The 17,809-nt window shown below is 51.8% G+C and overlaps 2 protein-coding genes across 2 annotated transcripts in view; one reads left to right on the forward strand and one right to left on the reverse strand.

The window, feature by feature from the left end:
- Positions 1-5,415, forward strand: Psma7 (proteasome subunit alpha 7; the record flags this gene model as incomplete). Its single annotated transcript, XM_005410038.2, is given in 7 exon segments — positions 1-1,419; positions 1,566-1,692; positions 2,890-3,014; positions 3,600-3,722; positions 4,110-4,229; positions 4,719-4,781; positions 5,208-5,415. Coding segments are annotated over 7 exon segments (744 nt in total). The 3' UTR covers positions 5,301-5,415.
- A 1,204-nt stretch (positions 5,416-6,619) lies between these two features.
- Lsm14b (LSM family member 14B) overlaps positions 6,620-17,809 on the reverse strand; it is a gene marked incomplete in the record, with an annotated part of 12,036 nt that continues 846 nt past the window's right edge. Inside the window, 8 exon segments of the mRNA XM_013507506.1 lie at positions 6,620-7,767; positions 8,362-8,549; positions 10,481-10,631; positions 10,956-11,117; positions 11,430-11,507; positions 11,760-11,927; positions 14,706-14,841; positions 16,266-16,429. Of these exon segments, the coding sequence (XP_013362960.1) occupies positions 8,378-8,549; positions 10,481-10,631; positions 10,956-11,117; positions 11,430-11,507; positions 11,760-11,927; positions 14,706-14,841; positions 16,266-16,429 (1,031 nt within the window).

Consider the following 17,809-nt stretch of genomic DNA (forward strand, 5'->3'; position numbering starts at 1 on the left):
CCTCGGGCGCGCTCCCGCGCCGGGGATTGCGGGTGTCGCGAGGCGGTGCTGGCTCCGTATTCCAGGGCTGTCGCGCGGGCGCTTGTGGCCACTTGCCTGGACAGCACCGTGGCGCGGGCGGCGTGGCGGGGGTCCGCTCGCTCGGTCCTGAGCCCGCGCGGCCGGCCGCCTCCGGCAGGCTGGCTGGAGCCATCTTGGCCCCTTCCTGGCGCCCGATCGGAGGCTGCAGGTGCGCGGGCGGCTCCAGGGCCGGCTGGGGCGCCCGCAGGCAGCAGGGACGCGGGGCCGCCCTGGCGAGGCCCAGGTGGGCTTCGAGAACAAAGGGCAGCTCTTTGGCCTGCGCTAGTGACTAGCCGCTTCCGGATCTGGCTGCTCCGCAGACAGCTGCTCCGCCCAGCTCCGCTGACGCTGGGTGCTGGTTCCAGCGCGCCGCTTGCCTGCCAGGGCTCGTGTTTGGGGCCCTTAGCGTAAGCTGTTGTAAATGTAAAGTCTTGACGCCTTCAGGACGCCTGCCAGTGTGACTTGTCAAAGCATGAGTGCTCCGCTTTTACCATTTGGTCTTTAAAGGTTTGAATGGGTAGAGAAAGCCGGCACGCGGGGTTCTGAAATCTGGTGTTTCCGTTTCCGAGTCTTTAACAGTTTGCAGGTTAATGAATGCCCCGGGTCTGTGCGATGCCCTAACTCAGCCCACACTGCTCTGGAAGAGGAGCCTGCTGATGCCCAGCCTCAGCATCCAGTGCTTCCTACGGACCCCCTGCTTACTGCTTCTGACTAGGTTCCCTGGGCAGGAAGGTCACATGGTCAGGCGAGTCAGCGGGAGGAAGCTCCTGGGAACTGACATGCTCTGACCTGTGGGCGCATGTGCAGAGCTTTGCTGTTGTTCAGGACCTTGCGGAGGTGCTCCTGGCGTCTGGAGAACTGAGGTGCAGCCACCTGCTACAGTGCCTCTGTACCAGGCAGGCAATTTGCTTGAATGATTGTTCCGTGTGTTTCTGCACCTGTCTTGACTTTAGGAAAGTCAGGGATTTTCCGTGTTTAAAAGTGGCCACATCATCTCCTCTGCCATAGGGAAGGAGTGATGGACTTTAAAGTTAAGTAGTAGCTGTTCTCTTGTTGCAAACCAGGCCCTTCCCACTGCTGTGCACACTGCTGTGTGCCAGTACAAGGACAGGGACGTGGTCCTTAACGAGCCTTCACAGCCCCAGAAACAGTAGCTTCAGGACACCTGAGGGAACGCTTCATCACCAACTGCAAAATCTTGCAAACGATTATTTGGGTGGAAATGAAATACAACTAAACTACCTATCAGTATTTTAAGAACACGAGATGAACCCCTGCATCATGATACCTGCACTGGCTCCACCGGGAGTGGACTTGGACCCTGGTTTGCCGGCAGTGGTGTGGAGCGCCTGGAGCCAGGCCAGTGCAAGAAAGAGTGCGGGTGGGCAGCTTTCCACGGGGCTGCAGCCCTCACTCTTGCCAGGATACCTGTTGACATCCGTCCTCGTGCTCCATGCCTGGTGGGCCCATGTCATTCTCACATGGCTTGTGGGTTTTTATTGCAGGTTGGTGTCCGAGGAAGGGACATTGTTGTTCTTGGTGTGGAAAAGAAATCAGTGGCTAAACTACAGGATGAAAGAACAGTGCGGAAGATCTGTGCTTTGGACGACAATGTCTGCATGGCCTTTGCAGGTACACGTCTGGTCAGGGCCTCCTCTTGAGTCTTGGTGAGGAACAGAGCTGTGCAGGTCAGTTGGTGGGGGGCTAATTGTGAGACGTATAAACCAGCAATGAAAAACCAATGAAAAGTGATCTAGAAACAGTGGATTTGGACTTTAAGGAAACGATAGCCAGAGTTTCCTTAGGCTTCTCTCTGCCAGTGTAGGCAAAACACACATCCAGCTGGGGCTGCTGCAACCTTTCACCTCCTCTGTTACCCTTGTTTTGGTGATTGCTACATGGCTTGGTAGGACTACAATCCTAGAGTATAAGAATTAAAGTGCAGAGAGGAAGGGGCTGGGGATTTAGCTCAGTGGCAAAAGCGCCTGCCTGGCAAGCGCAAGGTCGTGAGTTTGGTTCCCGGTACTGGAGAAAAACCAAAAAAAAAAAAAAAAAAAAGTGCAGAGAGGAAAGGAAGGGATTTTGAAAGCTAGTTAGCTAGTCTGTTGTTTGAATGGCAGATCACCTAGGAGGGCCTTACATGAAATATTTTCATTCCTCACTAAGCACAGCTGTTGTGGATGTCACGTGAATTTTTTTACAGTTGAGTCACTGACTTCTTTTTCTACCAGCGTTACACACAGAGCAATGGGCGCAGGCCGTTGGGCATCTCTGATTGCCAGGCCTGTGCCTGTGCTGCAGAAAGGGAGGCAGTGCTTTGCCTTGGGCAGCATGTGTGAAACTCGCGCCTTTGTATCCCCCGGCCTCACCCGTTTCTTCCCACAGCAGATCCGATCTAAGGGCATCTCAAATCAAGTAAATGAAATCAGAGATTGACTGAACTAGGAGCCCCCAGGAGGGCTGGGCACACACCTGTAATCCCAGCTACCTGGGAGGGTGAGGCAGGAGGACCACAAGTTCAAGGCTGGGCTGGAGAAATAGCTCAGTGGTAGAGTACTTGCCTGGGATTTGTCTCTCTGCGTTACATCCAGTACCACAAAAAAGGCTTCCAGGAAGACTCAGCTTGCATATTTAAATGGGTCTGATACAGTATTTTGTATGTCTGTTTTCTCATACAAGTTTCCAGAGGCCGATGGTTCACTGTCGGTCACTTACCTCAGTGCTGAAGCAGCAATCTGTGGAAGGTTAAATCCTATTCCACCTGTGTAATTCCTGTCCTCATTGTGCACTGAGGAGGGCCTCTGACAGACACCTCTGCTCTCTTTGCAGGCCTCACTGCTGACGCTAGGATCGTCATCAACAGGGCCCGGGTAGAGTGCCAGAGCCACCGGCTGACTGTGGAGGACCCAGTCACGGTGGAGTACATCACCCGCTACATCGCCAGTCTGAAGCAGGTGGGTGACCACCAGTTACGGGTCAGGTACTGTTCTGTTAGGCATGTCTTAGTACTTTCCACAGCTTGTGTTAGAATTTAGGCCCTGGCCTCATCCCAGTCTTTCCTTGTACGTGTGTATCTTGGTCTAGTCTAGCGTCTCCAGTTCAGTGACCCTGTCTGTTGTCATTTCCTGGCATGCCACAGTCGAAACACTCCACATTCATGTTTCTCCGGGAAGGGGAATCGAGAGTTTCATCTTGCCATTCTGGACCACGACGGCCTGCCAGTTAGTTTGAAGACTGAAAACCATCTGCACCTTCTGAGGAAATGTTTATCTTTAAAACTAGCATAGAGCCAGAAAGTGCCTGTTAATTTCCACCGCCTCAGTACACTGCGCTACAATCCCAGTCCTAGCTGAGTCTAAGAATTAAGGTGCAGAGAGGAAAGGAGGGATTTTGGGAGCTATTAGCTAGTCTGTTGTTTGAATGGCAGATAACCTAGAGGGGGCTTACATGAAACATTTTCATTCCTCACTAAGCACAGCTGTTGTGGATGTCTCGTGAATTTTTTTACAATTGATGTCACTGACTTCTTTTTCCACCAGCGTTACACGCAGAGCAATGGGCGCAGGCCGTTCGGCATCTCTGCTCTTATTGTGGGTTTCGACTTTGACGGCACCCCCCGCCTCTATCAGACTGACCCCTCTGGCACGTACCATGCCTGGAAGGTGAGTCCATGAGTGAACAAAGGGGCCTTAGCTGCTAGGAGGCTCTAAGGCCAGGCCGGGGGGAGGCACTGAGCCGCTTGCTTCAGAACAGGTGACGCTGTAAGCTGGCTTAGTCCTACACACACAACCTGTTTGTCTGGTTGAAGAGCAAAAATATCATTCAGCACTGCTATTTGGCATAAGGTCAAAAGTCTAATTTCATTCTTGGAAAGAATCAGGAACCTTAGCCTGTTGCTAAAAAGGGGATGGGAGGCAAATAGGCTGTGGCTGGGGCTGTCATCTCCCACACTGGAGAGCAGACAGCATGCCCCTGGGAGAAGGTGGTGGCCTGCATAGGCTGTACCTGGGTTGTCATGCTGTCTGCGAACATACACTTGTCATTTTCAGGCCAATGCCATAGGCAGAGGTGCTAAGTCAGTGCGTGAGTTCCTGGAGAAGAACTATACTGATGAAGCCATTGAGACAGACGATCTGACTATCAAGCTGGTGATCAAGGCACTCCTGGAAGTAAGCATGTGGGAGAAAACTGGGCAGGGGGCAAAGATGCACTGGCTGTGCTGTTATGGCTGCGGTGCTTGGAGAGCCCTGGAACGGTGCTCACTTGCTCCTTTGGATAACCAGGGCACTTGATGCATAGCCAGGGCACAGAGCGTGAGAAACAGGTCAGACATGAACTTGGCCTTTCAGGCCTTATGCCACTGCAGGGAATTAAGAGGAAACCCAGGGCTGGTGGCTGGCAGCTCCTTCATTAGCACCTTGAAGATGCAAGTGGTAAAGCCAGAGCAGGTAGCTGCAAGGCCAGGAGTGGGAGGCTGGGTTTCCCGGAGGCCACTGGTGCCTGCCCAGGGAGGGCCAGCAGACAGGCAGTGTATGAGCCAGGCGTGAGTACAGGCATCCTGAACAGGCCTCACACACACACCAAGTGTTCGGGCCAGACCTGGGGTACTGGGCCTCCCCTTCGGCAGCACAGTGTACTCCTGTCTTCTTCCCCTCAAGGTGGTCCAGTCAGGTGGCAAAAACATTGAACTTGCTGTCATGCGGCGAGATCAGCCTCTCAAGGTAACTGCTGAATGTGTGTCACCTATGTGGAAGCCTTGGAAAAGACCCCACCCTTAGTGCTGAAACCCTAGCAGAATGATCCTGTGACCTCTTTCTGAAGGGGTAACGTCCCTGTAGTGCCATTCCCGTGGCTGTGTCTCCGTGCATGTCCAGGGGCCCTTGCAGATGTCTGTAAACATTCCCACTTTCATTCCTGTGGTTCAGGATGTTACCTGGGTGTTTTTGGCACAGAGGCTGTCAGCTGCAGCTCTGCTGCTGCACTGGCTGTGAACTAGATCAGGCAAATACTGCCTTATTCTCCATGAAGTCTTTTTTCCAAGGGGACTAAGGAGGAGGAGCTGCTGTACAAAACCCAGCTCCCTATAAAGGATGCTGGTGTTTTGCACATTGTGCAGCATGGGGGTTAACTGTAAACTTTTTTTTAAGATTCTAAATCCTGAAGAAATTGAGAAGTATGTTGCTGAAATTGAAAAGGAAAAAGAAGAAAATGAAAAGAAGAAACAAAAGAAAGCATCGTGAAGAAAGCTTCCTTGGAGTGGCTTTAACCTCAATCATGGATGAGTCCCAGTGATACATGGGGTTTTCCATCTGTCACACGGAGTACCCAATAAACTTCCATATTTTTTAACCTTTCCTTGTGAGGAGAACGTTGTCTTTTAGGTGTAACTAAAAAATGAGTCTTTCCCCTTTTTTAAATGACTGTTGCCTCTAACCTGTCCTTTGTTTCCAGGCTATTAGATAAACCAGTTGCCAGAGTTGGAGGTCTCTATGGAACACCTGGCACCCAGCAGACCCAGCAGTCTCAACACAGTGACTTGCCATTAACCAACACACAAGGGTGGGGACAGAAGCCTGAAGAGCAGATATGTTCACTAGTTTTGTATTTCAGGTTTTAACTGTGCTTTGATAGGTCTCATGTTTTCCACTTTACAGCCTGTGTCTTCCCTATTCTCTTAGCACTTTTTGGCCTCATGGCTTCCAGTTCAACGGCAGTTATGTCATGGTCTTTCAGCCTTTGGGTTCTTAGGCCTTACACCTACACTGCCACTTGCCTCAGATCCCTACGCCCTCGTACCAACTGTCAACATGACTGTCAGCTTGGAATTATAACACCAAGGCTTGTCACAGGTAGTAAACTGGCTAAACTACATTTGGATTCTAGCAGAGAAATAAATACCTGGTCCACTGCCAAGTCTCTAGTTCAGAATTGGTGCTGTGGCCACTTGTATAGGACATTCATGCAGAGGAAGGTTTTTCATTGGCTATGGGCATCATTTGTACCCTCACCTGAAGGCTGCCTGTCCACAGCTCCTGCCATGCCAGTAGTAAAGGGAACCAATCCAGCTGACCAGGTGCCTTCTGGTGCTGAGATCCAGTTTTGCAGTTATCTGGAGTTAGGCTGAAGTGGGCCACTTTTAGCCTTGTTTGTGTCCAGATTTCTGGTGGGTGGCAGAGCCACTTCCCTGAGAAAACTGCCCACAGTGAACCCAGAGCTGTCTCATACTCCAACCACAGCAGCCGGGTCCCTCCTTCCCTACACCCATGGAACCCCAGCCCTGCAAATCCTACCAGCCCAGTGTGCTCCAGGTTTTAACAGCACCTGTTTTTTTTTGGGGGGGGGGTTCTTTTTGAGACAGGGTCTTGCTATGCCACTCAGGCTGGCCTTGACCTCACTTTGTAGCCCTGGCTGGTCTCGAGCTTGCAATGATCCTCCTGCCTCAGCCTCCCAAGTGCTGGGATTACAGGCGTGCGCCACCACGCCTGGCCAAGCGCCTGCTTCTGACTGGACGCTGAACATGAGAGGTGATTTCAGTGATTTGGGCAGCAGAGACAATAAGTTAAAGGTTTGCATATTTATTTTAATTACAATTTACATTTCTCCAACAGAGCAACCCCAATGCTAATGTTCTAGTTCTCAGCCAAGAAGGCCTACAAAAATAAACCCAAGCTTTTACAGTAACTTAATCAGTACAGACCTAAAGCCATTTTAGCTATTCAGGGAATTTTAGTTACCAAGGTGCGTATTTTAAACAAAATGCCCTGTCAGAGGATGCATGCTTATACTTGGAGGTCTGACCCATTTATTCATGCAGCAAATTTATACTTCCCACCCTCCCTCCACTCACTTTAAAACAAAAACACAAGAACTATTTACAGTCGAGGAAATAAGGTCAACTGACCTTGCCGCCATCCCAAACCCCCAAAAGGCTGGCTCAATTCCAAGTGGATGAGAACACTGAAGTGCTATGGCCGAGTCCAACTGAGTGACCTGGGCCAGAGGCTTGGCAGGACAGGAGAGCCAGGGTGACGCAGCTTGGGCTCATCCTGCGCTTTGACCCACAGCTTCACAAGCCAGGCTCCATGTAACACCCGGCAGCTACTGTTCAGGGATCCCTTCCACTACCCAGTCCACCCACCCCCTGCCAGCCCTCGCCCTGACGTCACTTATACAACATGATCCACGGGGACACCCTCTTTCCCTGCCCTTGGCCCACCCACCCTACACACCCGACCCACCCTGGGCCGCCCTTGCGTGGCTCCTGAGATCCCACCCTTGGCAATGAGGGTGCCAGGCCAGCAGCACCAGGGACTAGATGGGTTAGAGATGCACTTGGCTGCCACATGTGCCAAATGAAATTTGGTTCCATTTTAAAAGTCAAAGCTGTCATAAAAAAGAAACAGTCACAAAGTGAGGATCAAGCCTTTGCTATAGAAACATTTTTGCAAAATACCAAAACCTTACAATTAGGCTATGCACAACCAAAAAGGAACGTAGGTCAAGATACCTCAAAGAGGTTACCCAGGAATACTTTCCCCAAAACAAGTGGCTCTAACTCAGACCACGTCCAAGTTCACTTAAGTCCAAACGCAAGTAGCAGTACAGGAATTTGCTGAACTCAGTAAACAGTGGGACCCACTTCCCATATGTGCCACGCTTCCTGTGTCCTTACATACGCAGCACCACCTGTACCTCCTCAGCAGGAACCTGTAAGAGAGGACAGAAGTCAGCAGGCAGTCCCTTCCTGTTCCACAATCAGCAGCCTAGTATCACCAGGCATAGCTGTCTGATGAAGACCAGAGACCCCTCAAATGCCCTATCTCTCACCCAAATTAGGCTGGGCTGCCCACTTTCCTATCATGGATCCACACTGAGGACCGGCTCAGGACTGGGCTCTGCATAGCATCCTTCTGCCCAGGCCCGAAGACACACACGTCCCCTGCCCTTGCTCTCACAGGCTCTGACAGCGCAGGGCCAGGCTGGGCTGTGATACTGAGTCTGTAGCAATCTCACTCAACCACCTACTGAGCAGCAAGCACTCAGCTCACAAGAGAAAACCACGGCCCCCAGCCTCACACACACAGAACCTCACTCTGCTGAGGAAGGGGCCGGGTCCACCCGCAGGAGCGTGGCTGTAGCTGGCCTAGCTCTCACTACTCCTAAGGGCAAACTGGGTAGATCCTGAGAGTCACGGCTCCTTCTCCGGGATGACAGACACACAGCCTGCTCCCCTGGCCTCGCTCCATCTGGGTCCACAGGTCCCCATGCTCCCACCCGAGGGTCCAGAGGGTCCACACCCACTCCGGAGGCTGCGTCTTCACACTCTGCCAGTGCCGGCTCTGTGGGAAGTCGGGTTGCGCCGAGCGGCCCCAGTGCCCCTGCCTCCTCGGAATCCACCGCGGGAAGTGCGGCCACGAAGGAACCTCCCTGATACCCCAAAGGTCTCCGTATTCAGCTTCCTCTCTTCAGCCCACGTTGTCCGCCTAGAACTAAAACAAAGACAAGGTTCTGACCACAGGCACCAACTCAGGTTTCTGAGCCTGGTTTCATCCTCCGAAAAGCCAGGAATAGGAAGGATGGGCTGCTCTTGTAGCGATTACTAGGCCAGGGCAGCCAGTAAGACCTGGAGCTGGAAACTGTTACCACTGCTGAGTCTCCCAGACACAGTTCAGACCCGGGCTGGTTCTCTTTGTACACTGGGCTGCTCAAGCTTTAAAGAAAGCTGGGGGCTGAGGATTTAGCTCAGTGGCACAGTGCCTGCCTAGCAAGCGCAAGGTCATGAGTTTGATTCCTGGTACCGGAGAAAAACAAAACAAAACAAAAAAAAAGCTGGGAGTAGTGGCACACAACTGTAATCCCAGCAAAGGGCTGAAATAGGAGGACTGCTGTGAATTCGAGGCCAGCCAAGGCTAATAGCGAATTCAAGGCCAGCCTCAACTACATATGCAAGACCCTGACTCAAAAAAAAAAAAGCACCTTTATTGTTGGGAAGAGGGTACAGCATGAGAACAACAAAGGAACCCCTGGAGGGCAACAAAGGAACCCCTGGAGTGTGCAGCACAGAGAAAGGAGTGCTGACAAGCCCAGGCCTTGTGTAGACCTGAGACCAGGGCAGAACACAGACCCTAGTGTGCCCACAGGCAGCCATCCAGTGCCCACCCTCCAGCCTGAAGCCCGCTGTGCCCAGAGACTTGTTAGAGAAATAATGACTTCGTCCTTCAACACCCCAGGCCAAGATACCTGCAGCATTCTGGAATTCTCACAGCCTGTCAGTCCATTCTGTCAATGCCACCTTCAAAATACTTGAACCCCAGCCCCTCCCTCGACCATACCTATGCCCTGTCCAAAATAACCTCACAACTGACTGCCCTCCTGTCCGACCGTCCAGCCTCCACCACCTACCTTCAGCCCTCTCCCCACGACGTGATGCAGCATCGGCGAGTTACTTCTGACGGCGACCCACAGGCTCAGAATAAACCCAAATCATGACTGCACCTCCAAAACCCTACACAACCACTCCCATCCTAGCCTTTCCCACTCAGCCCAGCACACAGGCTTTGGTGCTGCCTGGAGTAGCCCTGTCACTCACACAGTTCAACAACTCAGACCTGACCACTTTCCCTCCCACCCTCTGCTTCTGGGCCTCCCCTACTCATCCTCATCCTTTCGTGTGCTGCACCGCGCACGGCCCCCTGGTAGAGCGCTGAGCACGCGCTCGGCTGCCCTGCTCGCCTCTTGCTCTTCCTCAGTGCTTGGCAGCAGGCCCAGTGCTCTCCACCTGTAGGACTCATGGGTCTTAGCTCCACACCATGCCCATTCTGCTGGCCTCCAGAGTCCAGGAGCTGAACAGGACACGGGTGCTGGCTGCCAGTACGCCACGAAAGGAGGATCTTGGTCAGAACACTACCAGTTGCTTCAGCCAGCAAGGCCCTTAGCCTGCCCAGGACAGAGGGCCGCCCAGCCGCCCAGCCGGGGAAGAGAACACTGAATGTGTATGGAGCCCAGCAAGACCTGCAGGGGCTTGACTTCAGTGAGTCTCCTTCGGTTTAGGCAGCTGCCAAAGGTTTCTGGGCCACATCCTAGCAGGTGCAGCTGGGTGCAGCCAGGGCTCTTATCTACTGTGCAGAAATGGAAGATCTCGTGGGCATGACGACGCACACCTGTCATCCCAGCACTCAGGAGGGTGAGGCAAGTGGACCGCTGTGAGTTTGAGACCAGCCTGGGCTACACAGTGAGTTCAGGCTAACCGAAACTACATAGCAAGACCCTATCTCAAAACAAAACAACAGAAAAGTAAGATTCTAGAATACATGCTGAACTTAGAAGTTCCAAGTTTAGTCTTCCAATTAGAGCACCTCAGTCTCGTGCCTCTGAGACTCTTGATATGACGACTCTGCCACCAGTCCATTCAGACTCTCACCTGGTCTTGAGTTCAGAAGAGATGTTGTCGAAGAAGGACTTGGATTTGTCATAGTAGCAGTTGGGACCCAGAAGGTCTTCCTCAGCAGGAGTTTCATCACTCTGAGTGACCACGGCCTGGTCCTTCTCGTCCCCCTTCTCAGCCTTGTCCTCTGTGGAGAGAAACAGAGCACACAAAGGTACAGGAGATGCAGATACCACATACCGCATTCCCGTGACTCTCCCAGGGTCTGTTGAGAAGCCACTGTTAAACCCAGACCAGGCCTAAGTGTCTCGTGCTAAGCAGAAGCCTCTTCTCACTGATGGTCCTAACCACTGTTTCACACAAGGACTAGTCAACTCCAAATGTCTCATCTACCTCTACTTCATTCCATGTTCCAAACTGCAAAGCATCCTGCTGGCTTCCTGTGCCACCCTAGTCATCTCAGCACACTAGGAGTACCCCTGGGGGATGGCAACTTCCACATGAAACAGACCTTTAAAGTTCAGTTTCTTCTTGAATTCTTTGTCAAGCTCTTCTCGGTTGAATTGGGCATTTGCACTCTCAAAATCAAAATCTCCTTCAAACTTGATTGTGTTTTCCTTGGCATTAGCAGGACGGTTTTGCCCTCTGGAGCGATTCCTTGTTCGCCGGTTCCCTGTGAGGAGAGAGGACCGCCACAGCTAAAGTCAGCCACCAAATCCCTGTTTCAAGCATGACTTTAAAAGCAGCTTATAGGGGCTGGGGGTTTAGCTCAGTGGCACAGCGCCTGCCTGGCAGGTGCAAGGTCATGAGTTCGATTCCCAGTACCGGAAACCACCCCACAAAAAAAGCAGCTTATAGACACCCAGCAGGCAAAACAGGAGCCCAGCACCCAGATGCAGCACCTCAGTCCCAGCACCCCCGTAAGGTAAGCAAAGCACAGCCTGCTGCTCGCAGCTACCAGGACTCAAGTGGCAACAGGTGTTACCTGACCGCCTCCTCTGAGGTCTTCTGTTCTCATCATTCACCTGCCCTTGAGTGTGCACAGCTGCTGGCTGGACTACATCTAAGGCGCAAAGGAAAGAGTAAGGCAAGAAGAGTAAGGCTTCCTACAGAAGCCTGAACCCAGCCACCAAAGCAGGATCAGCGACACCACCGCCACCGCCACCACCCTCACACAAGGCCTCTGGGGAGGAGGGGTGCCACACAGACCTGCCCTGCAAAGCACATGGGCTAATGTTTAAAAAAAATAACCCAGTAAGTTGTGTGCCACTTTTAGAATATAAAGCAAACTGCAAGGGAGTAAATGTTCAAGTACCACCAGCGGTCTTGCTGCTTGGCTGGGCCGGGCGACCGTTGAGCTGTGTCCCTGAGGTGCCCTTGCCAGGTAACAGCTTTTTGGCATTCAGGTTATCAACAGAACCAGTCTGGACAGCCTGCTCCACCATGGGGCTCTTGCCAACTGGGGCAGATGGAAAACCAGCTCCTGAATTGAGGAGGGGAGGAAGGTTTAGAAACACAGGAAACACAGCCTTACACCCGTCACTTCTCTCGTGGCAGGCACACCAGGCAGGAGAGCGCAACTGCCCAGAGAGGGTCTAAATCCGGGCCAAGTATCCTCAGCTGGGCCGTTCCCTCTGCCGTTAGCCCAGGGAACAGATGAAGATCAAGTCACAGGGCAGTATGAAGGCTGCTCACTGCTGGGCTACCCAGGCTCAGAGCTGAGTTAGGGAATCCAAAGGGAAAATGGTGCCTACAACTCTCCCCAGAGACTCCCAGCCTGCACTAACTACAAAGGGGCTCTACACCTACGAGAGGAGAGTAAGCTCAGGGTCTGAGAGCGTTTCATTCTGGCGCATGCTGAACACCTGTAATGCACAGCAGTCAGATTTTGAAACCAAATCCTGGAGTCACTTTTGCTGGCAGCATAAACAGGATGAAGCAGTAAGAGGTGTCTGCAGCGAAGGAAACAGCCCTCACCCTCTCAAGAGCAGAGCCTCTCTAGAAAGCAAGTAAGGGCTCCCAGGCAGCTCTGAAGGGGCTGCTCCAGCCCAGGGAACAGTCCCGAGCCTTGCTCGCGCCTCTCCCAGGGCCAGGGTTTGCGTGAGTGCAAAAGCAGGGAGCTGCGTAGACACTGAGACAGAAAAAGGAGCCTAACTGCGGTAAGTATCACCACAGGAGCAGCCCAACACAGACGAAGGGTGGGCACAGTCTGCTTTTGCACCCTGTACAGAAACTAAGAAAGTTACTGCGGAAAAGCTGCTTCTGACAGAGCAAGAGAAGCATTCACAGGGCAAGTATCTGGCAAGGAGTTCTCTAACAGATAACCCAGACCACTTTCTTTGCCCTATCATCTCACTCAGCATAACCACGCCTAAGAGACCAACAGTTTCATTTGGTTTTTATTAACCACACCAGTTCAAACAATCTCTCCCTATGGGCAATTTTATATAATGGTCCTAACAATAATGTATCTAGTGTCATTTTTAAGTGGAAAAAAATATAACTGCTCCAACTCAGATAGACTGGTGTATGCATGGGACTTAGAAAGCAACATCTGCAAACAGACTGAGGGCCCCAGGTCATCTCCTGGACTACGTAGGGGGAGCGAAGACTCACGCTTGCAATGAGCACGGTGCCACACACAGGACAGATGTGCAGGAGGAGCATCCACATGAACTGCAGAACTTCAGGGGAAAGGACAATGCTGGAAGCTTGGGACACCACACAGGTGCCGCTGCCTCAGCAAAGACAGGTGACTGACACCAGCACTGAGAAACTCCTCAGGACTAGTTCACCTGGCCAACAGTTGGGGATCATCGCCCAGCCTCCCGGTTTTGAACCAGTGACCCATGTGTTGTGTATGATCGCTTAGGGGAGTCCCGTGTGCCAATCTAGAACACGTTTAAGACCCAGTAAGCCCTCAAGGAAGTGGCTCTGTGTCGAAAGTGAAGACATCCACGGTGGTGGTTGCTGATGGGTCAAAACAAGACCCTGGATTCAGGGGGAGTGAACAAAGCACTCTGCTGACTCTTTTCAGCCCCATCTTTGAAACTGTGACCATTAACGTGTCAGGCTCTGTGCTAGGCCAGAAGCAGCACATCCCCGGTCCCTTGGCAGGCCAGTGGTCCGCTGCAGTTCCTGTCATTCTGGCTGTCTCACCCCCTCACTCTCAGACTGGTCTGCAAGACAGCATGCAGTTAGTTCTCCAAACTGCTGTTACCCTTGGAAGTGAGCTGAGGTGGCTCTGAGGACATGTCAAGCTCTGAAACGGGCTGTGGAGATGGAGAAGAACTAGGACTGGAAGCAGCGGCTGAGGCTGGAGGGCTTACCAACTTCTCTAAACGAAGAGAAAGGAAAAAAGAGCAAAGAGAAAGCACACAAGTAAGTCAGGACATACTTGTCTTCTGTCTAGAAAGCTTGGAAAGAGCCAAGCAACAACTATATTTTAGAAGCACTGAGCCATGCTAAGAGGCCACCCATCACACCAGGAATAGCAACCACAGCCAACAAGGGACCCACAGAACTGGTTCGGGGCCCAACTCCTGTTCCCTGCCTCAGCTGTATCATGCTGGAGTCCAAGTCAGGGTGGGTAGACCACCTGCCAGTTCTTACGCTCTGAAAACAGCTGCAGAGCTATGTCAAGGCCAAGGCCAAGCTCACTCCCAATAAGACAATGGATTCTTACTCTGGGACTCATCAACCTTGGCTGAAAACATTGTCGATTAATGTACTTGCCAGTAGAATGAGCTAGAACGTTATGTTTACTGGCTTACACATGTGCAAACAGCCAAAACTCAAAGATGAGGTTTTTTTTTGAGACAGGGTCTCACTATGCAGTTCAGGCTGGCCTTGAGCTCACTTTGTAGCCCAGGCTGGCTTCGAAATCACAACAATCCTCCTGCCTCAGCCTCCCGAGTGCTGGGATTACAGGCATGCGCCACCATGCCAGGCATCAAAGTTGAGTTTTAGTATATATACCAGTATTTCTTCTTTGAGACAAGTATGCCAGGACTTCTATTCAGACCCAGGCTGACGTTGCAGATGGATTTGGATTTGGATCATTTGGTGCTATACTCAGGCTGCTGCCTCTTACTCTCAGCTAATAGTTCCTAAACACACTAACCAGTGGACACTGTGCTGGGTGATTTATCGAACATGCTGTACAACACAATTTAGGAGTTATGACAAAGGGCATGTCCCCACCCTCAGGGTCTATTACTCCACTTCTTGGTAGCTGTGTAGACAGAAACAGGTTACTCACCTAGACCTAAGGAAGCGGCATACTGCTGGCTGAGCAGGGAGCTGGCTGCCAGCTGGCCATAGGGCGGCATCCCTCTGAAGGGGCTGTAAGGCACATGTGGCTGGAAGGGCGAGGCAGAGGCAGAGCCCAAGGAAGACTGAACAATGAGACACATGGATGAGAACAGTGCAAGGCTATCCTGTCACCCTCTAAGTCTGTACACAGAGCCTTTGCTCAGATGGGAAGCCGGTCCCCATGCTGTCAGCCTGTACTGCAGATACACTGAGCAGTCCTGGGGAAATTTCCAGTATGGTTAAAACTGTCTTTTCCCTAACATTTTATCCCCACCTGCACCTATTCATGTGATTCTAACATGAATTTCTCCTAACACAAAACTGTCTACTAGCTCCTCTCTGCCATCAACAGCATCAGCCTCTGTAACAGAACATGTCCCCCTCAATCTGAGACAGACCCGCCTTCAGAGGTACAGCTGTAGCCAGGGAACTACTTATGCATCCCCAACTATTCATCTTCTCTCTGGTCACCAAGTCTCCAAGAGCACTGCTGCTGTCTGGGTCTGATCTTTTCCTATGCCCTTCCCCTGGCTACTTCCTCTTTGCCCCTCAGCTTTCTTCTTTTGAAGTCACCTAACACCCTTGGATCCACACTTTCTCAAGTTTGGACTGAACTCCTCCAAGTGCTCCCAAGCCCACTCTGCCTGCTCCTACCTTCCTTTGTAGCCCTGTCTCCAAATTTGGTACAATCTGAACCTCAGAGGAGCCAACAAAATTTAAATTCACAAGTAAAGGACATACGAATATAGACCTACTGGCTCCCCAAAATCAACTGGCCTATATCCAGCAATATAACTCAGCAAGCCAACATGTTGCTTTTTAAGACTTGCAAATTTAGGGGGTTGGGGATTTAGCTCAGTGGCACAGCACCCGCCCAGCAAGCACAAGGTCATGAGTTCCACCCCCAGTAACAGAGGAAAAAAAAAAAAAAAAAAAAAGACTTGCAAATTTAGTGTCCCAATACACTGGAATTTAACAAGTGCACACTATTAAGACAGCAGGCCCTACTGTCTCTGCGAGCATTTCATGCCACTCAGGGTTAGACTTCTCCAAATACTATGCCCTATACACCCTAGGTCCAGACAAGATTAGAAGCATCACCTCCTTCATATTACACCTGCCCACCCACCCAAGGGGTTATGCCATGCCAAACACTCCCTCCTGTGTGTTGCATGAGTTACCTCCCAGAGAAACATCACCAGGTTAGATGAAAACTTTACCACTTTCACTAATGAGTTATTCCTTACGTTGAATACCCGAGCCACAGATGATACCAAGTTCCACACAGAAACCAACTTCTCTCAGAAACAATGTCCACGTGGCTGGGCATGGTGGCACATGCCTGTAATCCCAGCATTGGGGATGCTGAGGCAGAAGCATTGCCAGGAGTTCAAGGCCAGCCTGGACTACACAGTGAGAGACTGTCTCAAAACAAAAACAAAAACAAAAACAAAAACACCACCAAAAAAGAAACATTGCCCACAGAGAAAAACATCAATAAATTTACCTGAACGATAGCAGGATCCTGAGGGAGTGTGTGCTGGGCTTTTGGAGGTTCACATACAGTAATATCTTTGATATCACTTCCCCGGAAGATGATGTACTCATAAATTTCCTCTCTTGGGGGAGCAGGCCTATCTGTGGGACGGTCTTCAGTACCAAAGGACCTCACTTAGGGGTTGAGAAAAAGAATGATTCAGTTGTTGTGGCGTGCCAAGTCCATGCCATCAAGCCTCTGGTGCTACAGCTCCTGAGCCTTCCAGAACAGGGATTCCTGAGCATGGTCCACAACGCCGCACCCAAGTCTACAATTCAAAAGGTACTTAACTCCCTGACTTTCAGTGGACAAAATTCTCAAGGGATCAGTGGCTGACAATCTAAAGGGACTGTAGGTCATAAAGATGACACGGAAAATTTCAGACAGCAAGCCTCATGAAGCTCCACCAGTGCAAAACACCAACGTGTAGAGCACTCCACAAAACAAGGCTTACTTCGCAAAATCTCCCAGCTTACATGTGACTTTGCAGATAAAACAATCAGTGGTTTTGTGCCTGAAGCCACACCACATCCTGCGGCTAAGGAGGCAGCTTTCTTAGGCAAGAAACCAGCAAGTTTTGTGTTACCCTCACCCTTCTTCACACAACCAGCCTTGGGGAGCTGTCATGAAAACAAAAAGGAAAAGGGGTCTGGGAACTGGCTCCCCGAAATCAGCCTGCGATTGATAAGGAGATCCTGAGTCTCAAGGACCTCCTCAGGATATGAATCTCCAACCTGCCGGGGCCTAGGAAGCCCTACCACACGCCTCCTTAGTGGGCCTCCAGGGTCAAGCTGGACTTGGCTCCAAGGAACAGAAACACAACTCCTACTGAAGACCCAGGCCTACTCTGGACTTCACTTCCATCGACGGAGTCTCGCGTCAGAAGCAGTATCCTGCAGTACCAAGAGCTCACGTGAACACAATCTTGGAACACAGCTATCTCCTGCAGTACTACAGCCTGTCGGCCCTAGTTTGCACATGAAGCTTTAAAAGGAGCTTTTGCGATTGCCTGGGATGACTGAACCACGGAGCCAGCTCAGATCTAGGGGCGTTTCAGACCTGTGGGGCCCGCGAGGCCCTAGCGCACAACCAGGGTGCTGCAGAGCTGGCTGCCCTCGCGCGAGACGAGAATACGCTCATCTTCTCAAGAGTGAAGACAAAGGGGGCCTGGGGCCCCGCGCTGCCTGCACCAGATCACTGCTCCTTCTCTAGTCACGTACGGATCCCTTGAAGTCGGCCAGCGCTCACTGGCGTCTGTCCCAAGACGGCAGGGCAGTTGGGCTGTCGCGACCAGGCAGTTCAGACCCGGGATACCCGTCTGTCCTCCAACGGACACGCCACCTCGGCAAGAGGCTCCGCCCGACGCGGTGAGCCCCAGCTGCCTAATGGGTTCCAGGAGGACGCGCAGAATTTCCATTTTCTTGCCCCGCCCCCACCGCCTTCTGGGGAGGCCCGGGGGACTCCCACTTTGGCCCGGGCAAGGACACCGCCCGCAGGTGGAGGAACCGCGGCTC

This window comes from Chinchilla lanigera, unplaced genomic scaffold (genome assembly GCF_000276665.1).
Source record: "Chinchilla lanigera isolate Chin_1 unplaced genomic scaffold, ChiLan1.0 scaffold00127, whole genome shotgun sequence".
NCBI classification, from domain to species: Eukaryota; Metazoa; Chordata; class Mammalia; order Rodentia; family Chinchillidae; genus Chinchilla; species Chinchilla lanigera.